The sequence below is a fragment of the Amphiura filiformis genome, chromosome 11, assembly GCF_039555335.1.
Source record: "Amphiura filiformis chromosome 11, Afil_fr2py, whole genome shotgun sequence".
Classification (NCBI taxonomy): Eukaryota; Metazoa; Echinodermata; class Ophiuroidea; order Amphilepidida; family Amphiuridae; genus Amphiura; species Amphiura filiformis.
The window spans coordinates 6,864,857-6,887,429 of NC_092638.1; the positions used below are offsets into that span (position 1 = coordinate 6,864,857).

The window sequence follows — 22,573 nt, forward strand, 5'->3', positions numbered from 1 at the left end:
AGACACTTCACCTTAGTTGGCAAAATGTAACAAGTCTTTGTACTTCATCACTTTTGGGGTTGGAAAACTTGCAAATTCTGAAGATGTCATTTGATGATGGGTCTGATAATATTACTGGTACCCCACTAGCTCCACTTTCATCTTTACATGAACTGTACATTGATGCAGAAACTCTCACTTCCCCGATTGATAGTGCTATCTATGACTGTGATAATATTGACAAGCTGCTGACTGGTCTACATAACCTACAACACCTTGACATCACAGTTGGTGGATCTTGTCCTGAATCATGTTTTGCTCTTCATATGAAAATGTCCATCACAATGACATGAACACAAATCGTAAATGCAGTAGATTGCTTCCATTAACTTATCTTAAATTTCGCCAGGCATCATCAAGTACTACCACTCTTCCAGCCTTCCATGTATTAAATAATCTTACTAGACTTCACCTTGTTCAAGTTGAAATCTATACAGCCATAGAGGCATTGAACTCACTAGATTCACCCCTTCAAAACCTAACCATAGATATGTTCGGCAAGGCTATCATCTTTAATTCAGCAACATTTGCATCATGGGGAAATTGGAAGGCATCATTGCAGACATTAACATTATATGCTGATATTGGATATACATTTCAACTTCAAGGTTCACCTTTTGAATGGTTTCAGAATTAAAAACTGTTATCTTTATTGGCATTCAGTGATGCTCCATCAACTTTGTATGTGAATGTCTTCAAAGGTTTAAGATGTTTAAATAATTTACATTTCAAACTTGTAAACACTGATTTATCTTCATCTGGTGCTCTGAACATATTTAGTAGCTATGACTCTCTAACAAAGGTAGATCTGTCCAATAATCATTTCAATGGTTATTTTGAAGATATATGGGAACAGTTGTGTAACATTTTATCACTTGAAACAATAGACTTATCAAACAATAATCTTAAGAGTAAACAAATGATTTGGCCATGCTCTCCACCAAATTTGAAAGAATTAAATATTTGGGACCAAACCACCAAAATTAAGATGTTGGGGGCAAATATATGCCAGGTTGCACCATACTTGGAAACTTTTATGGCTAGTGATTCCACAATCACATTCCAACAAACTAATTCTACCTGCCCATTTCTTGAGATTTTAGATTTTTCGGGGTGTTACCTGGTGCATTATAATGAATATACTGAAATGCAATTACCTGTTTTACAAGCGCTGTACTTAATGAACCTTCAGTATATTTCATTCAATGCTGGTCTACTTAATATTTTCAAAGCACCTAGATTGCAAACACTTGATTTGAGTTACAATATGATTGCCAATATTGATAATGAAATTCCTACTTATTTCAGTAGTTTAACAGTCCTCATATTAAGTAACAACAACCTGGTGTCAGTGAGCAATTTGCAACACTTTAGCAATATAAGAAAATTGTATCTTAATGACAACTCAATCAAAGTTGTTCCACAAGAAATTCTAACTCAATCAGTCCATCCTAATATGAGCATTTTGGATTTCAGTAACAATCCATTTCAATGTGAATGTAATGTGGAGGCATTTAGAAACTGGGTATTGACAGATAACATGGTCCAACTTTTTGGTTCTAGAACATATATATGTTTCTCACCAGATTCAGAAAAAGATTATAGCATTACCCAGGTAAATCTAGATTGTGAATTACATCTATGGAAGTACATTTCAATTGGAATTGCTTGTGCTGTTGTTCTAGTAATTTCAGTAATTTTGATAGTGCATTATTGGTGGCACATCAAGTACACACTTTTCCTAGTATTCAACAGAAGAAGAAACCAACAACACCATCTCATTGAAAATGCTGAACGTATTGATGATGATGAGAATGGCATCCCTCGATATGATGCCTACGTCCCCTATCATGTAGAAAGTGCTGATGATTGGGTACATGGGGAGCTTCTACCCAATATTGAGCAAGGAGAGGAACCTTTCCAACTTTTCCTTAGGTGTCGAGACATGCGTATTGGGAGAACAAAGTTAGCTGAAATATCTCTTCACATGCAAAGAAGCCACAAGGTTCTTGTTATACTATCACCACAATTTTTTGAAGACAACTGGTGTCTTAAAGAACTAGACATGGCACATTATAGAGTCCTGGAAGAGAATCGCAATGTGATGATTCTAATCATCCTGGAAGAGATTCCAAATAATAGAAAGACTCTGCTGTTTAGACAATTACTCTGTAAAGTACAGTGCCTAAAATGGCCAGGCGATGGATATGGACAGTATTTGTTTTGGAGACGCCTTCGAGAAGAACTTAAGAGGCCTGTGCCACTAGATCGCCGGTTTACTATTTAATTCTTTTTATGACTTTTCATATAATTTAAGTAGATTTAACATATTTGAAACACGCAACTTGAATTGATACAAAAGGTTTAATATCAGAGAAATTTATTAATTTGATAGAATTGGTCAAACCATCCCGAAAGCACAAAGCCCCAACCATATATACATCTCATTCTTGAATTTGTAACAATTTTGCAAACATATTAACATTTTAAATAAAACAAACTATATTCTTTATTAGAAGAGCAGCCTTTTTCATGGTATTCTTAAAAATTTGATTGTCTCTATTCAATTTGGAGCGCAATCATTTTTATTAGTTTTCTGATATAACATCGTTTTTTATATAACAATTGATTGAGCCACTGAATTGTATGTACTATTCAATAGCTGGAAAGGGATTTGTTTTGTGTCCTTACACACAAAAAATATTACCTGCCTATGATTGTGAATGGTATAATATCATTGTCAAATTGGGAGTATCCATTTCAATGGAATTTAAATAGAAAAGTCAAAATTTGACATAATGCTATATTTTTTACCACTGCATGCTCAAGCATTCAATATTTGTAGAAATAGATAATGAATCGGAATGACACCCTCAATACTATCTTCAGTAGATAGCAAAAAAAAACATGAAAAATCAAAATATACCCAAAGACTTTCATAAACATGTGTTAACGATGTACCAGTGTCAACGGTGACTGGCCTTTGCGTTTCGCGATTACTTTTGGCAACAGAAATAACAGGTAAATATTTATTTGAGACATTTCATTTTCAGCCTATTTTACAAGCTGACCTCAAATGACCTTTGACCTATGAGTTTTAGTCAAATGAGTTTTAGTTAAAAAATTGTTGAAAACAAAATTGGGGGAGCATATCCAATACAGTCCAAGTGTTTAGTACAAGTACAGTATTGAGTCCAAGTGTGGATTATATTGGACTCTTCAACTCTGTACAAAGTATAGGAAGAAAGATTCTGAAAACATAACAATGGCTGCAATAGGGTTTAAACTATTCATATATAAGACCAAAACATAAAATCAAAGTGTCAGTTATAACCGGACATACATACACACTTCCATAGGGAAAGGTAATTACATCTCCTTCCTTACCAGGCGAGACAAATATACTACTTACCAGCTATGAATTTAGCATTGTCCACTGTTGGTCTAATCAGAAACATGCGTCTGAAATGTGAAACAAGTATATATCATCTGTAATAACACTGTCAAAAACAGATCTAACACAATTAATGCTAATTAAAGTACAGATATTATATTTCATTTAAAGATGTAAGGTACCCTTTCTCCCACCCTTTCTGTATAGACTGTCAATACAAACACTTCCAACTGTATTGGAGGTCCCTGGGTTCAACCATCTCTAAATTCTGCCAACTGATTGCTCTTTCAAACTCTTACATCACATCTTTACTGAACCCATGAAGACAAATCAGGTCACATGCATTGACTGATTTGTCTTCATGGGTTATGAAAGCTGTCATGGAAGTGTAACTCATTTGGGCTCTGTCCACAGCATTTTTTATGAGAATTTTTTCCTATTCGCCTTCATTTATAGTTAGTGTGTAAATCCAAAAATCTAAGACAACCCTTTTAGATTCATGCATATCTGTTTTGTAGATCTCTCCAAGAATGGATCCGCGTCCAATATCTAGGTCTGGAATTGCCCAATTCCTACACATTTACAAAGAAATAACTTACACATCTCCTCCAACTTCTAGCTTGGGTGCATCCAACTTGAATATCTTGTCAACGCCATGACTCTGTATTAACACAGAAAAATGAAAGAAAATTGACAAGTTATTAGAATGCTCTATTGGAAGAGTCTACCTCCCTCTCTCTAGAGCTCTAGACTTTCATCTTTCTCTCCACTCACTCTCCTCTATCCTCAACATGCTATTGTTGATGTGATGATTGTTGATCGTTGCTTGGCAACAGGTTCAAGTGATGGAAGAAGGAGGCTATCACCATCAAAAATCAAAGCACCACAATGAACAGAGACGAGGGGCAGTATAATTTTGTTGACAAACTATTGATGAAGAAATTATCTGGCACTATAACCCCGTTGCCAAGCAGTGATCAACAACTGCTGTTCAACGATCATTACATAAACAATATCATCAAGAATGGTAACTGGCGGTTATCAAAAACGTCTGTACGGAAAAGGTGTTATATGCTGAACTAGTATTTGAAAAAAGTATCCAGTTTTAACTGAGCAGTCCTGATGAATATATTCCAGAATGTACCTTTAGTAGTTGTGCCCCTGCAATCCTATCAAGTGGTCTCATTAAGCCTGGATCAATGACAAGATCCTTCTGTTCTGGTATCTGAAAAGAAAAACATACACAGAAAATAATGATTTTAGATCTGTTGATCAATTCATGTTAAAATTGTTAAGGCTGTATAAAATTAGGGACCGTTCACAAACACTTGTTAGGGCGGGGGGCCTGATGCAAAAAAATTTCATCGCGAAAATTTTTCGGGGCCCCCCTTTTCAGACCTCAAAAATTTCAGGCCCTCCCCCTTTTTGACATGAAAATTATGGGTCAACCCCATATAAAGTCAATTTTCCCAGGAAAATTTGTGGTCATTTTTTTTCAGGCCCCCCCTTAAAGGTCCGTAACCCGAACGACAGCATCATCCCCCCAATTGTTCTCATTGTTGATGAGTTTTTGGTATCATTTAATAGATTATATTTTTCTCATTACCATCCTGAAATTTGACGATCCAATTTGATGTATTTTCGGAGAAATAGGAAAAAACCAGGCTATAGTGGTAGCCACCTTTGACATTCTGGGTAGGAAAAAATGAATCAGTGAATAAGAGCCGTTTTACTCCCATACCAATTCGCATGAACGGAAATATATCTGAAATAATGAGGGCGTTATAATGATAAACGCTTAAAACAAAAATAAAGAAAAACATCATTAAAAAATCATTTTTTTCATTAAAACAAATCCTAAAATAAAAGGAAAGTGTAAAATGTATGATGATAATATACAAAATTAAAAGGAAATGTATCAGGGTCAAATTAAAATAAAAAGAATGAGATATTTTGTCACAAGAATGATGGGCATAGTGGTATGGCGAAGCACTCGACGGGAGTGTTGTTTCTGGATGCCGGACCACAATGCAATTCATGCGTACCAACGTATTGGCTTGCTAATTGTGCTAATTATTCACTTTTATGCTGAAAATGTTAGTTTTCTAACATAGATGCATATTAAAAAAGGGACAATATTTGAAATTGAAATTGTGTGTAAGTTTGAAGACAATCCATAACTGATAGGGTTACCCTCCTTTAAGAGGGTCAATAATTTTCAGCCCCCCCCAACAAGTGTTTGTGAACGGTCCCTTAATGTTTTGGTTCTCGTCCAGAGAAATGGCCAGTCTATGCAAACGACATTCGTCGGTTTTTATCATTAAAATCTAACGATTTAAAGAAATTTCATGGTTGGGGCAGTGCATAAGCAGGTCATGCAGCTTAAAGCCATATTATAACATTTGCTGAGGAAGACGCCCTCACTGAATTTTTAAAATTCCTTTTTTTACACGATTAAATTGTACTTTATTATAAACTAAACCAATTATAGCCAAAATAACAATTTCTCGATCATGAGAGGATGTACCTGCTGCGTCAGCGTACTTTTCATAGAATAACACAATCACGCGACCTGCATGACCGAACCTTAACCTTGCCTAGCAACGACCGTGTGATTGGTCAATTCTCAAAAGCTGTGTTTGCGCCGTAAGCGCCGGTATTTGCGTAGTGCGCTCGGCGCAAATAACTGTGCGTACCCAAGTTGGCTCTCATGATCGAGAATTTAATATTTTGGCTATAATATACCCTGTAAAAATCAAGACTCTAGAGGTGCTGTAGTTTTGTCAAAATCCGGGATTTTGAATAAAACGCCGGAACCAGCGCTTTATTATTACAATGGAATTATTAGTCGAATGCATACACGATGTTCATAACACACAGTACGTACACGGCGTGCGGGACGGTGATATATACAACAAAGGGTCGTACCACAACATGACCGAAGGAGTGGTATGTATTGGCGACATGTGCGCTGGTAGTAAATTCCAATTTTCTTTGCTTTGCCGTTGTTGTTTGGCTCAAAAATAAAAGGGGATATATCTGACAGTAAAAAGCTAACATTTTATGGCAAAGAAATGCTAATCTATTTTGTTTGAAAATGTTATAAATATGGCTTTAATATGCAGCCTGCAGGTGATGAGTGAGTAAGCTTACTGACATTTAACACATTTAGAGTGATTTCCCTATTTCATGATTTGTAGTGTATTCAACATACCGATTGTAGGAGATATACTAGATGGTCTTTAGCAAGTTGCTTGAGTTCCAGCAAGTCAGGAAATTTTTCCTGGTTGGGAAAACTTTGCTGTTTACCTCCGCTGAAAGACGCCATTTTTTGTGTGGGCTGGGCAATTATCCTCATACCTACAGTGCCAGTTCTAATCGGGTTCTAATATTCCGTGCAAAGAAAACGACGCCCCCAGGTATTGAGGTTTTAGTGTCAAAGGTTATGTTGTCAAAATGGAGAAACACGTGCATGATGGTGACGATGGACCAGCTAAAAAACGGCCCAAAGTACCCAAAAAACTAAAAAATAGCCAGGAAAAACGGTTAATTGTTGTGTTGGAAAGGGCATCGCTAGAGACTGTGAAGGTAGGAGCACTATTTCTATTTCAGAAACTTCATGGATTGCAAATTTCTTTGATAAATTTAAGCTTACCTCAAAGATTTTCGTCTCATGCATAGTACATTCTAGTTCCAGTAACTGTAACTCGTCGTACCTAGAGTTACAGTTCACTCTATTGCTATCTATCCACAAATAAGAAACATCACAATATGTGGGCTCATTTTTGTCTCTAAGGATGTAGCTGAGGAACTCTCTCAAGGACAGTTTGGGCATGCACTGATGATTTTTAATCCCATTGTACCAGGGTTTGGGCGTGCACTGATGATTTTAATCCCACTGTACAAATGTATATTCACAAAGTTGAGGTAATTGATCTACATTGATCTCATCTTTTGGGTGGGTTCAAAATTCCTTGAGTTGGCAAAACCTGCAATCTTTTACTTAGTTAGGCATGTTCACAAAATTTTCAAGTAGGATATTTCACATGGAAATTATTTTGTTTAAAAAGGTGATTATTTAACTTAAAAAATGAGGGGTCAACCATGTCTGTAGGTCAAAAATTAGCGAAGTTATGGGCAAATTATGTCTGTTTTTAAAAAACTGCACTTTTCTGCGACCATCATTGACAATGCCTTACAATGACTTACTGTACAAAAAAAGCATGTAATGCATCATTTTTCACCACGGCGATCCATTTTACACAAAGCGATTTTATTTTATGAAATCTAACTTTCACTGCATGCTGACTTCTATATCAAGGATAAAGTACCGGCACTTTTTAGACTTTGTCGTCAAGTTTCTGGTGTCCAAATGTCAATTTTTTGTATTTTCCTATGGGGATTACACAGTTAAGCCATTGGTTGACTGTGAGCTACTGTGGTCCAAACTTTTTGGATTGAATGTCGCCCTCTATAATAAGGAATGTGGACATGTCTAACTTAGTGCATTCATTCATTCATTCATTTCATTTCATTCGGCTGCGAAGCAGGCGACTACAAAGTTTCTCCATACATGTACCATGGTAGGTATTATAGAAGGAGAATTCACGAACCCAGTTCCCTTTGTACTATGATCGTTATGAGTCGATACCGAGCAATCAGGTATGAATGGTGCACTATCGATTTGCTAAGCCTTATCTATTCTAAGACTATTGAGCTTGGCCGGTTATGAACCACCGTTATCGCGACTTCTAAGCAGAATGACGTCATTTTACCCACAAAGCATTGTGGCCGTGACCATAAACAAAGGAAAATAAATTACTCCGGTAATTTTATAACGCCTAATATTTCTTATGGCCAAACTTGGCGGATCATAGAAACAACATTGCCAGTCTTGGAAAACATATCCAAATCATTTCCACTTGTTTAAAAGTCCTGCAGATACCCGCCAGTATTACTAATCATGATCAGAAAAAATACATAAATTCATCGTAACTTTGGAAGGAAATGAGGGAATTCGATCAGGTTTTCGCTAGTAAATCAACTTGAACTCGGAAACACAATGACGTTAATCGAAGATCATGTGACCGATGCAAAGGGCACTAATACCATCCATTTCGCACGGGTCACCTGGGGGTCTGTTTAAATTAAATTTTAAAATAGATGATCGATATTGTCGCATAACGATCATAAACATCAAAGGTCCGTGTTTGAGGGACTGCACTGATTAAATCCATTCAAGTGATGACTCGCGTTGAATAGCGTGAATCGGCTTAACCCTATTGAGAGGATTAGGATTTTTCTGTGGAACCTCCTTCTATAATACCTACCATGCATGTACTACGATCTGAAGCCAAAGTGGCAATGGCATCTGGCAGTAGAAGTTGTCGAAATCCCCCAACAGTTTTTGCACATAAGACAAGTAGGATGTTCTTTGCCTTCCAGGTCTTCTTTTACCATGTAATGGGGTATAGAGAGCATATCTTCTGCATGGTTCATCTTCCTGCATCCTCAGGATATGTCCCAGGAATCGTAGTTGTCGTGATCTGACAGAGTTGATAAGAGGCACAGTGTTGGTGATGGTATAGACCCTTTCATTACTAACGTGGTCGGTGCGCTTGATGTTCAGCATTATCCTGTAACATGATGTACCAAAAGCGTTGATCTTATTTTCCATATCAGTAGATATCACCCAGGACTCACAGCCATAGAGCAATACTGTAACACAAGTGGTGTTAAACAGCTTGACTTTTGTTGCAACAGTGATTGTTGGACTTCTCCACAGTTGCTCCAGTTTCCAAAATGCATACCAAGCAAGCGCCTTCCGGCGGGAGACTGGTGCTAGAGCCCATCATGGAACCAAGATATTTAAAATCAGTGACATACTTGATGGGTTCTCCGTATACTTGGAGTGGTGGCTGAGGATTGCAGTTGATGGTCATGTAGGCCTACTCAGTTTTGGGAACACTGATGATGAGACCCAGGCTTTCTGCTGCAGCCGCTGTTCTGGTCAGCTGTGCCTGTGCCTGTGGGATGGAAGATTCAAGCAAGGCAATATCATCAGCAAAATCCAAGTCGTTCAAAACCTTGGCAGGATAACGCCTGGAGCGACGTGGGTGTGTTTCAACACCGCTGTTATTCCCCTCGGTAGCCATCATCATCAAATAGTCGATGAGAACAATGAATAGGAATGGGGCTAGAACATCCCCCTGCAATACTCCAGTAGTCCCTAGGAAGGGATCCGAGATGTTGCCATCTACCAATCGGCACTTTTAATTAGTATACAGTACACGTATTGCCTTTACGATGCTCTCAGGGATACCATAGTGCCATAAAACAGAAAACAGCATCTTCCTGTTGATTGAATCAAAGGCTTTCTTGAAGTCAATGAATGTTATAGTTAGTGGAAGTTGGTAACTATGGAAAGCCTCCATGATTCTACGGAGGATATGCGTTTGCTGTGCACAGCTTCTGCCTGGTCTAAATCCGGCCTGGTTACTTCTTATTACAGGATCAACATGGTCCCTAATTCTATTCAGTAGGATCCTATTGTACACCTTAGCTGCAACTGACATCAGTGTGATTCCTCTATAGTTGTTCATGAGGCTGAGGTCTCCTTTCTTTGGAAGGGGAACAATGACATTGGTAATCCACTGTTCTGGTGGCGTAAGCTTTGTAAAAACTTCTACGCAGAATTTGTGGATGATGTCTACCATAGCTTCACCACCACCCTGGAGTGCCTCAGTGGTAATCGCACAGTCCAGTCCAGCAGCTTTGTTTGTTTTCATTGCTTGAATGGCTTTTCTTGTCTCTTCCATGGTAGGGGGATCAGCACAAATAGGCAAGTCCTGGTCGGCGGGTGGTGGGAGATCAGTGCAAAAGTGGTCAAAATATTGCTCTGCAAAATGTCTTGATTTTCATGATTTGGATTTATCATATTGAGCAGCATTCTATACTTGTGATGTTTCTACACTGTGTGGAGAGGTAAAACTGACAAATACAAGGTATATTTCTTGATGCTTGAAGTTTGGATTTCTTAAACGTACAGTGCATCCCTATGTACCGCTGCAAGACTTCAGGTCCATAGATGTCATTATGTTTATGATAAAGACTGAAGTCTTGCTGGCAGGACTAAGTACATTCACGTGTATCGATCCCGGGTGCAGGGTAATACGCAGGGGAAGCTGACGCTGTGGCCACCTTTTTGTATAAATGCGCTAAAGTTGCAACGCCAACGGCCTGGCCAAACTCGAACATGCGAGTTGCGTCCATGTAGCGTACTAAGCATGTACGCAATGTAAGGCATGTGTACATGTATGCTTTCTTCTGTACCACGCTATATTTGTGTGTGTTATAATAACATTAAACAGTAAACCTGAGGTCCTGGTTTCGATTCCCATGCGGGATCACTTTTTCTACTTGTCTCCTTTATTATTTGCGACGGCGAACCTATTGAAAAGTGATGTTTATAAATTTATATAATTCCCGTCGATCATGCCACTGTTTTTTCTACATGACTAAAGTTGTTTTTTTATTACTTCCGTGGTCGGGGTACGCGCTGGTAAATTGCGATCGCGTAAATGACAAAGGTCGCCTACTACGCTACCGAACAGACAACCAATGGGTCAACCGACTTGTTGTCAAGTGCGTTGATCAGCCAATCAGCGTGATTGCTTATTTTTCTGTGTGTACGCTCGTAGACGCTTGGCGCACAGCTCGGACCATGGAAGTTTAAAAAAATAACTTTAAAAGATTGATTGATGCAATCAGCTGATTTTACTATCACTATTCTATGTCCATTTAACTTCCTGTAAAGTGTCATTGAAAAAGGGTGCTTGAAATTCTAGTCATTGAAAACCACAAAAAGGTATTTTTTTTAGTTCAATTTTGTCATCAATTTTCCCGAAAAGGGGGTAAATTAGATGAAATATCATTGCGAAGGGGGTCTTTGAAAAATTGAGGAACACGCATGGTTACCCACTTTTCTGTTTATTGGGGGGGGGGGCTGGGGTCTTTTTTAGCCTGATGGCGTAGGAACCAGTGTTGCTAACCCTGCTGAATGCCAAATTGGGCTACGTAGGTGTTAATTAATTTGGCAACACTATAAAAGTAGACCTCATTTATACTTTGTGCCATTTACAATATTTTTCACATGGGCTATGTTGTGAAAATTAAAATAGGGGCAAATTGCCATAGCTCCTGTACATGAGTTGCGTCTTTGCAATATTTTCACAATAATTATGTAATTCTTATTATAATTATTGTCTTTCTATCATGTTTTGTTTTCAGGCAAATAAAGGCTATGAACTGTTGAACTGTGACCACCATAAACACCTGATGAAAAAATTCAAGAAAGATCCATCACAATGTAGACCAGATATTACTCACCAAGTAAGTTGTACCCAGGGTTGCCAAAAGATTTCAGCCCGAATCATGGGTCAAATAATCGAAAAAGTCGCCCAATTTTTTCTCTTTACCATTGGTTTCTATGGGACATGAAACTATTGGAAGTCATGGAGCCAATGTTGAAAAGTCGCCCAATTTTTTTCTTAACCATTGGTTTCTGTGGGACAGGAAATTGTCAAAAGTCGCGGGAAAAATCTTCAAAAGTCACCCAATTGGGCTACCAAATCGCGGGTTTGGCAACCCTGGTTGTACCTTGTGTTTTAATATTAACCCCCTGGACACTGCTGGTCATCTAACAGCATTTCTGATTGGTTGATAACTTGAAATGCTCATTTCAATTGCCAATTATGACTACAGTCCAGGACAAAATGTGTTAGATCACCCAAGGTGTTTATTTAGAGGTTAATAACTGCGATCGGTTATTTGGAGGCATTAGAAAAATCTAAACATTTTGCCTTTGGAACCGAGGAATATCCCGAGGGCGAGTCCCGAGGATATTCCGAGGTCCAAAGCAAAATGTTTAGATTTTTCACAATGCCCATATATTACCGATGCAAAGTTATTAACCTCATTCATAACCGCTCACTTTAATCTCTTCACCTTACAAAATAACACAAAATTTTGCTCAAAAGTTTATAAAAATAGATGATTTTACATCTTCCCTTGCCAAAAATCGATCAGGCTAAAACAGAACGACCAATAACAAAAGTGCGTATCACAATCTGTGCAAATATGGTAGCGCCGCAATCCAAATCTGCAGCCAGCGCAAGCCAGCAGTTTGTTGGACGCACAATACCGCAGCACGCAGAAGTCAATTGTGTGCGACATTGGAACAATTACGCATTTTGCGGTCAATTGTGAGATATTAATGACCTCGATTTGCGTTCGCGTTTTCGCAAATAATAAAATATGATTGGATCGCACGCATCGCGTTTATTAATGAGGTTATGAAGAATCTTTAAATGACCTCACAGTCGCCTTGGAATTCACTTCTGAAACATGTTGATTTGTAGCTTAAACCAATACCTATCCCCCAATCCCTCCCCCTTTCCCCCCAGTCAATGTTGGGTACTTCCACAACATCAGAAGCGAATTTTAAGGATTCAACATTGATAGAGGGAAAGGGGGATCAATTACAAAGCACAAGCACATGCTAAAAGTGATCCAACAATTTTATCCTGCATTGTAGGCTTTAAACTATTTATGGTCAAACTTGCAATTTGCAGATTATATTAATACCCCTCTTGATTGGTTCAAAATTGGACACAATATTCATTTTGGCCAATCGGCAGGTAGTTCTCATGGTAGTTCTTCATTCAAATGCGCCAACAAAAAATGACACAAGCTCATGGCGGCCATCTTGGATATGTGAGTGAGGGAAAATATATTTGATACGGTATACAATTACTTCATAAACATTTCATTATGATTATTCCTCATTTCTCATTTAATTTATAATAGCTTTGAAATTCACTTTACTGTGCATCCAAGACATGCCACAGTGACCACTAGCATTGGTGTATAAGGTGGGGACAGGGGGTATAGTATAATATCTGTGACTCAGGAGCACAAAGATGTATGTCCTTTAGCGGACATATGCTTGCTGGTGATATCACTCTGTTCAGTTTATTGACATGGATGTTCTCTCATGCATGGTGGGCATGACTGTATGCCTGGTATGTGCTGCGAAAGACTGATGTCACTGCCTTTTCATCAATTAACAACATAAACATGTGTGCAAGTCAAAGCGTGAACCAGTAAAGCCAAAAAAATATGTTTTTATCAGAAACATTTGGTCAGAAAGCTATGTGCTCTCCAGTTGTTTTTGTTTGTTTTTTATTTGGGAAAAGAAATTTTCAATTTTTTTTTCTTCCTTTTTTAAAATATTTTTTTGGCAACAAAAGAAAAGAAAGGTGAAATTGTAGCGCTATGCAGCAAATCCAATTTCTCAACCTATGCATGTGGGTCTCTGCATATCACTCATTCATTCATTCATTAGCACAATGCATTGTAGCCCGCAGGCTAAATTACAGCAAAGTTTACATTAAAAGACATAGACAAAATAAAGAATATGATCAAATGCATGAGAACAACAAAATAATTAATCATGGTAGTCATGCATAATGTTGCATATAGCAACTAATGGAGATAGGTCTTTGTGCCGCTGAGCTGTCAATATTATGTCAATCTATTTCATTTATTAGTTTGTTTTTTGTTTTCCCCAGTGTTTGCTGATGTTATTTGATAGTCCACTGAACAGAGCAGGTCTGCTGCAGGTGTTCATTCACACAGAAAAGAACGCATTGATACAGATTAGTCCACAAACCAGAATACCAAGAACATTTGACAGATTCTGTGGTCTTATGGGTAAGTCTTGCCTATGTAATGCATATATGTTCATTCACACAGAAAATAACGCATTGATACAGATTAGTCCACAAACCAGAATACCAAGAACATTCTGTGGTCTTATGGGTAAGTCTTGCCTGTGTAATGCATATGTTCATTCACATAAAAAAAGAATGCATTGATATAGATTAGTCCACCAACCAGAATACCAAGAACATTCTGTGGTCTTATGGGTAAGTCTTGCCTGTGTACTGCATATGTTCATTCACACAAAAAAGAATGCATTGATATAGATTAGTCCACAAACCAGAATACCAAGAACATTCTGTGGTCTTATGGGTAAGTCTTGCCTGTGTAATGCATATATGTTCATTCACACAGAAAAGAACGCATTGATACAGATTAGTCCACAAACCAGAATACCAAGAACATTCTGTGGTCTTATGGGTAAGTCTTGCCTGTGTACTGCATATGTTCATTCACACAAAAAGAATGCATTGATATAGATTAGTCCACAAACCAGAATACCAAGAACATTCTGTGGTCTTATGGGTAAGTCTTGCCTGTGTACTGCATATGTTCATTCACATAAAAAAAGAATGCATTGATATAGATTAGTCCACAAACCAGAATACCAAGAACATTCTGTGGTCTTATGGGTAAGTCTTGCCTGTGTAATGCATATGTTCATTCACACAAAAAAGAATGCATTGATATAGATTAGTCCACAAACCAGAATACCAAGAACATTCTGTGGTCTTATGGGTAAGTCTTGCCTGTGTAATGCATATGTTCATTCACACAAAAAAGAATGCATTGATATAGATTAGTCCACAAACCAGAATACCAAGAACATTCTGTGGTCTTATGGGTAAGTCTTGCCTGTGTAATGCATATGTTCATTCACATAAAAAAGAATGCATTGATATAGATTAGTCCACAAACCAGAATACCAAGAACATTCTGTGGTCTTATGGGTAAGTCTTGCCTGTGTACTGCATATGTTCATTCACACAAAAAAGAATGCATTGATATAGATTAGTCCACAAACCAGAATACCAAGAACATTCTGTGGTCTTATGGGTAAGTCTTGCCTGTGTAATGCATATATGTTCATTCACACAGAAAAGAACGCATTGATACAGATTAGTCCACAAACCAGAATACCAAGAACATTCTGTGGTCTTATGGGTAAGTCTTGCCTGTGTACTGCATATGTTCATTCACACAAAAAAGAATGCATTGATATAGATTAGTCCACAAACCAGAATACCAAGAACATTCTGTGGTCTTATGGGTAAGTCTTGCCTGTGTAATGCATATGTTCATTCACATAAAAAAAGAATGCATTGATATAGATTAGTCCACAAACCAGAATACCAAGAACATTCTGTGGTCTTATGGGTAAGTCTTGCCTGTGTAATGCATATGTTCATTCACATAAAAAGAATGCATTGATATAGATTAGTCCACAAACCAGAATACCAAGAACATTCTGTGGTCTTATGGGTAAGTCTTGCCTGTGTACTGCATATGTTCATTCACACAAAAAGAATGCATTGATATAGATTAGTCCACAAACCAGAATACCAAGAACATTCTGTGGTCTTATGGGTAAGTCTTGCCTGTGTAATGCATATGTTCATTCACATAAAAAAGAATGCATTGATATAGATTAGTCCACAAACCAGAATACCAAGAACATTCTGTGGTCTTATGGGTAAGTCTTGCCTGTGTAATGCATATATGTTCATTCACACAGAAAAGAACGCATTGATACAGATTAGTGCCACAAACCAGAATACCAAGAACATTCTGTGGTCTTATGGGTAAGTCTTGCCTGTGTAATGCATATGTTCATTCACACAAAAAAGAATGCATTGACATAGATTAGTCCACAAACCAGAATACCAAGAACATTCTGTGGTCTTATGGGTAAGTCTTGCCTGTGTACTGCATATGTTCATTCACACAAAAAAGAATGCATTGATATAGATTAGTCCACAAACCAGAATACCAAGAACATTCTGTGGTCTTATGGGTAAGTCTTGCCTGTGTAATGCATATGTTCATTCACACAGAAAAGAACGCATTGATACAGATTAGTCCACAAACCAGAATACCAAGAACATTCTGTGGTCTTATGGGTAAGTCTTACCTGTGTAATGCATATGTTCATTCACATAAAAAAAGAATGCATTGATATAGATTAGTCCACAAACCAGAATACCAAGAACATTCTGTGGTCTTATGGGTAAGTCTTGCCTGTGTAGTGCATATGTTCATTCACACAAAAAAGAATGCATTGATATAGATTAGTCCACAAACCAGAATACCAAGAACATTCTGTGGTCTTATGGGTAAGTCTTGCCTGTGTAATGCATATGTTCATTCACATAAAAAAGAATGCATTGATATAGATTAGTCCACAAACCAGAATACCAAGAACATTCTGTGGTCTTATGGGTAAGTCTTGCCTGTGTACTGCATATGTTCATTCACACAAAAAGAATGCATTGATATAGATTAGTCCACAAACCAGAATACCAAGAACATTCTGTGGTCTTATGGGTAAGTCTTGCCTGTGTAATGCATATATGTTCATTCACACAGAAAAGAACGCATTGATACAGATTAGTCCACAAACCAGAATACCAAGAACATTCTGTGGTCTTATGGGTAAGTCTTACCTGTGTAATGCATATGTTCATTCACATAAAAAAAAAGAATGCATTGATATAGATTAGTCCACAAACCAGAATACCAAGAACATTCTGTGGTCTTATGGGTAAGTCTTGCCTGTGTAATGCATATGTTCATTCACACAAAAAGAATGCATTGATATAGATTAGTCCACAAACCAGAATACCAAGAACATTCTGTGGTCTTATGGGTAAGTCTTGCCTGTGTAATGCATATGTTCATTCACATAAAAAAAGAATGCATTGATATAGATTAGTCCACAAACCAGAATACCAAGAACATTCTGTGGTCTTATGGGTAAGTCTTGCCTGTGTAATGCATATGTTCATTCACATAAAAAAAGAATGCATTGATATAGATTAGTCCACAAACCAGAATACCAAGAACATTCTGTGGTCTTATGGGTAAGTCTTGCCTGTGTACTGCATATGTTCATTCACACAAAAAAGAATGCATTGATATAGATTAGTCCACAAACCAGAATACCAAGAACATTCTGTGGTCTTATGGGTAAGTCTTGCCTGTGTAATGCATATGTTCATTCACATAAAAAAGAATGCATTGATATAGATTAGTCCACAAACCAGAATACCAAGAACATTCTGTGGTCTTATGGGTAAGTCTTGCCTGTGTAATGCATATGTTCATTCACATAAAAAAGAATGCATTGATATAGATTAGTCCACAAACCAGAATACCAAGAACATTCTGTGGTCTTATGGGTAAGTCTTGCCTGTGTAATGCATATATGTTCATTCACACAGAAAAGAACGCATTGATACAGATATGTCCACAAACCAGAATACCAAGAACATTTCGTCGGTCGCATCATATACGGTTCTATTCAAGATTTTTTACTTTTTTGAGAAAATTGGTGTGTACTGTGTAGCAATATGTATTGGAGCTCTTCAAATTCAATAACTTACAGACCGTACATGTAATTCTTTCTAATTAATGAGATATAAAACTTTGATTTTGGTCTATTTGCTGCTTCCTTAAATTTTGTGTTCCATATACAGCGCTATTCAAGCTAATTTTACCCATTCATTAGTACGTATATCACATACAGATCTATACGGTGAACATCGCGTCACATACAGATCTATTCAGAGCTTATTTACGTTCATACCCAATATGCGCATCACATAGGGATCTATACGTATAAAGAAAAACATAGCGGTATTGTAGCATTATAATAGCGATAGAGTAAAAAGTATCGTTTCACATACAGAGCTATAAGTTTAACACCATATTAAACAATTTTACTTGAAAGATCAACATGTCGATTTCACCCAAATGAAACTGCCAAGTCCCTTCTTTATATAAATATCCTGTCAAGGAAATTATATTGCAAAATAATTAAGTATGAAGCCAAATCAAACAACAGATTTTTCAATCAAGATTTTCGCGAAAAAGCGTATTGTGTCAAATAGACCTGTATGTGATGCGACCTACGATTTGACAGATTCTGTGGTCTTAATGCGTAAGTCATAGAGGACACACACATAAAAATATTGACCAAATGTTCTTTAAGATTGATAAACTTACCTCCATTTATGAAAAACATCAAATTTCCTTGATGAGCAGTGGCGTAGAGCAGCTGCCCCCCTTTGCCCCCCCCCCCCTTTGCCTCCCTGTGAGAAGTCTTGCCCTCCCCCTCTTGCCCCCATTTGGCAAATCTTGAACATTTGGCAATTAACACAGTACATTGTACTCATCTACACATGGCAGCTATTGCACTTACCCACTTCTGGCACTGAACAGTTGATATACTCATCTGACAGGACACAGTTCTTTAACCCCAATATTTTATACATTCATACAATGACCTTTGCATATTTTGGGTATAAAACTCATACTGCACAACTTGAGGTCAACTTTTGATTGTTGATTGTAAATGGGGTTCATGAACTTTGCCATTGAATATGAGACCATTTTGGCTCAGTGCTTGTACACATTGGGAAATTCCAGTTGAAATCCATACACCCCATATGTAAGACATGACCTTATAAATCTCCCACAAAGGGAGTAGGTAGTTACTTGAATGGGCGACTCCTTTTGAATTTACATCCCATCTGTAGGAGATTAAGGTCATGTCTTCCACAGGGGGTGTATGGATTTCAACTGGAATAGCCTATTCTCAGAGTCTCTCCCAGTGAACACAGAACAGATTTTTTATAGTGTAAAGTTTCACAAAATATGTTTCTAAACTAACCTATTATGTTTCCATTTTTCTATCTAGTTCAATTATTACACAAGCTCAGCATCAGTGCATCGGATGGACCACAGAAACTATTGAATGTGATCAAGAACCCCATCACAGATCATGTACCGGTGGGTTGTAGGAAAGTGTGCATGTCATACAGCGCTGATAAGTGTATCAATCCAAAGGAACTAGTTGTTGGTGAAGATCCGATTGTCATGGTGATCGGTGCTATGGCTCATGGAAAGGTAGGGATCAGTGATTTTCAATCAGTAATACAGTTAATCAATTATTTAATCATGAACCGGTGTTCCCGCTAAGACCGTATGGTGCGCAATTACAGTTTGTTCGTCTTACAATAAGTGAAAAATTATTCCGGTTTTTGTTATTGCGTACATCAATAAAGTCTCAACTTAACATTGGGTTTGAAGCCATCCTGAAATCTGTTGGTAGTACAGTGGAAACTCAATATAACGAAGTTGTCAGGGACAGAGAAATTAGTTCTTTATATCTAAATTTTGTTATATCAGGGTTGTAAAAACAATAAATAACAAAAGAATTTTGTGTCTTGGTTCTGGAAAAATACTTCTTTATAACAGCGTTTTTCTTGTATCCGATTTCGTTATAATGAGGTTTTACTGTACCAGTCATAGCAGTGATCGCTTCCAGAATTATGCTATTCCATTTAAAATCCACACTACCCCTGTGGAAGATTTAGCTGACATCTTCTGCAGAGGGAGTTTTAGTTTTGATTTGAATAGACAATTGGGCAACTTCCATTTGAAATACTCCAGTTGTGGATGATATAGGTAAAGCCATAATACAGGGGGAGTATGGGTTTCAAAATGATAACCCTGACCAATTACATTTGAAAAACATACTCCCCCTGTGGAAGATATTTCCAAAATCTTCCACATGGGTAGTGTGGATTTCAAGTGGCATAGCCCATTTCAAGAGTGCCATTCTTGTCTTGGGTATACCAAAATAAGGTTTCAAGACTGCTTGTCTCCAGTGGACCAAAATTTGTCACAACATAATTTCAACTGAGAGCAAATAACAATCAAACTGTGATTGTAAGTTTGTTTGATTGATTGGTTTTAGTGAGTTGTTGTTGTTTGAATTATTGTTGTTTTTGCTTTTATCATTCCTTTATCATTTGGTTGATGGACTGGTAAATGAATGAATGTTACTATAGATGAGTTGACCTCAATGTTTATCAACAAAAGCAAGGGACTGGTATATCGATATGCTTGAGTGAACCCCATGCAACAACTACACTGTTCAATAGCCTTATTGTGATGTAGCGGGAGTTTTAAAAACACAAGCCCTGAACTTTGTGACATGCTCTGACAGAGTAAGGAGTTGAAAGCTCTGGGAAATTCCTTGTTCATATCACTTCTGCTTCTTGTCGTGATATAAATGGATTTGTTAACTCCCCTCCGAAACCAATCCATTTAAATAACCAATAATTTAAATGTTGTTCTGTTCTACTCCATACAGGTTGATGTTGACTACACAGAGGAGGATATATCTATCAGTAATTACCCATTATCAGCTGCGTTGACATGTACCAAAGTATGCTCAGCATTTGAAGAAGCTTGGGGGATATTATGACAACATAAACACTTATTACAACATCTGTACAATAGAAAAGACTGTGTGTTGGCTATTCCATTTAAAATCCACACACCCCTGTGGAAGATTTCACTGTCATCTGAATTCCAGTTGCACATTAATGGTCAATCCAATTTGAAATTGAACTTTTAGTTTGGAATTCCAAAATCTTACACACCTTTTGCACTTTTTATGCCGAAAATGGTTGGATTTAGATAATATGAATATGGTTGGAATTCCAAAATCTTCCACAGTAGGGGTGTGCAACAGCCCATTGTCCATACCATATTTCCTCGGCGGGGGCGTTGCATTTTCCAAACAGGGGGCGTTTATTAGAAGTCATTTTTAGCATGACAATTCCCCTTAAAATCATTAGGTAAGCTTAGAAGTCACGCTAAAATGACAAACTATGAACTAGAAACACTGACTTTTGGTTCACTTCCGGGTTCCAATGCAGATTTTCGCCAATTATTACTGCTATTATCGACTATGTGAGCAACTTGGTAAGCTTACTACACAATATAGCATGGAAATATCGGCATTTTTGAAACATCTTGGTTGAAAAAAGTGGTGGGGGCGTTTATTTCAGGGGAGCGGCTATTCGAGGAAATACGTTTTTTTAAAGAAAGTAACATTCATGTGTTCAGTTCCTTCAAATGTTGCAATTTGCCTTTTTCACATGCTGATGTCACTGACTGTACAAGGCTAAAAGCACAATAGTTAAAGCCATATTATAACATTTGCTGAGGAGGACGCCCTCACTGATTTTTTAAAAATAATTTTTTTACACGATTATATTGTAATTTATTAAACCAATATACCCTGAAAAAATCAAGACACTAGGTGCTGTAGTTTTGTCAAAATCCGAGATTTTGAATAAAACGCCTGAATCGGCGTTTTATTATTACGATGGAATTATTAGTCGAAACGCATACACGATGTTCATAACACACAGTACGTTAACGGCGTGCGCAACGGTGCAGTACACAACAAAGGGCCGTACCATAACATGACCGAAGGAGTGGTACGTATTGGCGACATATGCGCTGGTAGTAAATTCCAATTTTCTTTGCTCTGCCGTAGTTGTTCGGCTCAAAAATAAAAGGGGATTTATCTGACAGTAAAACTAACATTTTATGGCAAAGAAATACTAATCTATTTTGTATGAAAATGTTATAATATGGCTTTAATACCATATTTGGCTATTCAAGTTGAAATCCATACACCCCCATGGCAGATATGTCCTGAATCACCACATGGGGTGTAGAGCCATCCATTCAGGTAATCCCATTTGAAAGTCACACTCCCTATGTGCTAGATTAAGGTCATGTGTTCCATAGGGGGTGTATGGATTTCATATGGAATAGCCCATTGTTCCTGATAAATGCCTCCATATTTTTGTTCAATTAAAGAAAAAGTGACTGACGTTTCCATTCCATATCATATGAGTAAACTGGCATGTACTGGACATCTTGACAAAACCTATTCTAACTTAAAACTTCCATCCAATTCTACAGTATAGTAGAATTTAGTAAGTAAATCACATTTTTGCATAAAAATGCACAAATAGGTGTATAATTATGTGGTATTTACCTATAATATGGTATTTGCATGGGCAAGTCTTGGGTTTGAAACTGATAACTAACAGGAAGTGAGTGGATTTTCAACCCTATTTTGAAGGTTTTTACATCGAAAATTTGCTTCTAATAACCTTTTGGGTACATTCCATGCCCAGGGCATTATTATTAGGAACATTACATTCGAGCGAATGTTCATACAGAAACAATACAGTAATAGGAACAATACAATAATTTTCAAATAATATCAGGTTTGTTTTTGTACCATGTATACTTTTGAGTTCTCTG

At 37.4% G+C, this 22,573-nt stretch overlaps 2 protein-coding genes across 2 annotated transcripts in view; one reads left to right on the top strand and one right to left on the bottom strand.

The window, feature by feature from the left end:
- Positions 1-6,784, bottom strand: part of LOC140164286 (vacuolar protein sorting-associated protein 33B-like) — a 43,211-nt gene extending 36,427 nt beyond the window's left edge. Inside the window, exons 1-4 of the mRNA XM_072187556.1 lie at positions 6,648-6,784; positions 4,578-4,658; positions 4,033-4,094; positions 3,452-3,501 (exon numbers count right to left, since the gene is read on the bottom strand). Coding sequence (XP_072043657.1) covers positions 3,452-3,501; positions 4,033-4,094; positions 4,578-4,658; positions 6,648-6,761 — 307 coding nt within the window. The 5' untranslated portion in view covers positions 6,762-6,784. The remainder of the gene's footprint in view (positions 1-3,451; positions 3,502-4,032; positions 4,095-4,577; positions 4,659-6,647) is intronic.
- A 77-nt stretch (positions 6,785-6,861) lies between these two features.
- On the top strand, positions 6,862-21,795 carry LOC140164294 (ribosomal RNA small subunit methyltransferase NEP1-like). The gene is made up of 5 exons (XM_072187566.1): positions 6,862-7,021; positions 11,723-11,824; positions 14,065-14,206; positions 19,134-19,342; positions 20,595-21,795. Exons 1-5 carry the CDS (start codon positions 6,890-6,892, stop codon positions 20,706-20,708), a joined length of 699 nt encoding a protein of 232 aa, XP_072043667.1. The 5' UTR covers positions 6,862-6,889; the 3' UTR covers positions 20,709-21,795.
- Positions 21,796-22,573: the final 778 nt, after the last annotated feature.

What these genes read in the sequence shown, in the direction of transcription:
- LOC140164294 (XM_072187566.1), top strand. Translation starts at nt 6,890, where the DNA reads ATGGAGAAACACGTGCATGATGGTGACGATGGACCAGCTAAAAAACGG. An exon ending in CAGATTCTGTGGTCTTATGG is followed by an intron (nt 14,207 to 19,133) that starts GTAAGTCTTGCC and finishes TTTTCTATCTAG; the next exon opens with TTCAATTATTACACAAGCTC. An exon ending in GTGCTATGGCTCATGGAAAG is followed by an intron (nt 19,343 to 20,594) that starts GTAGGGATCAGT and finishes TACTCCATACAG; the next exon opens with GTTGATGTTGACTACACAGA.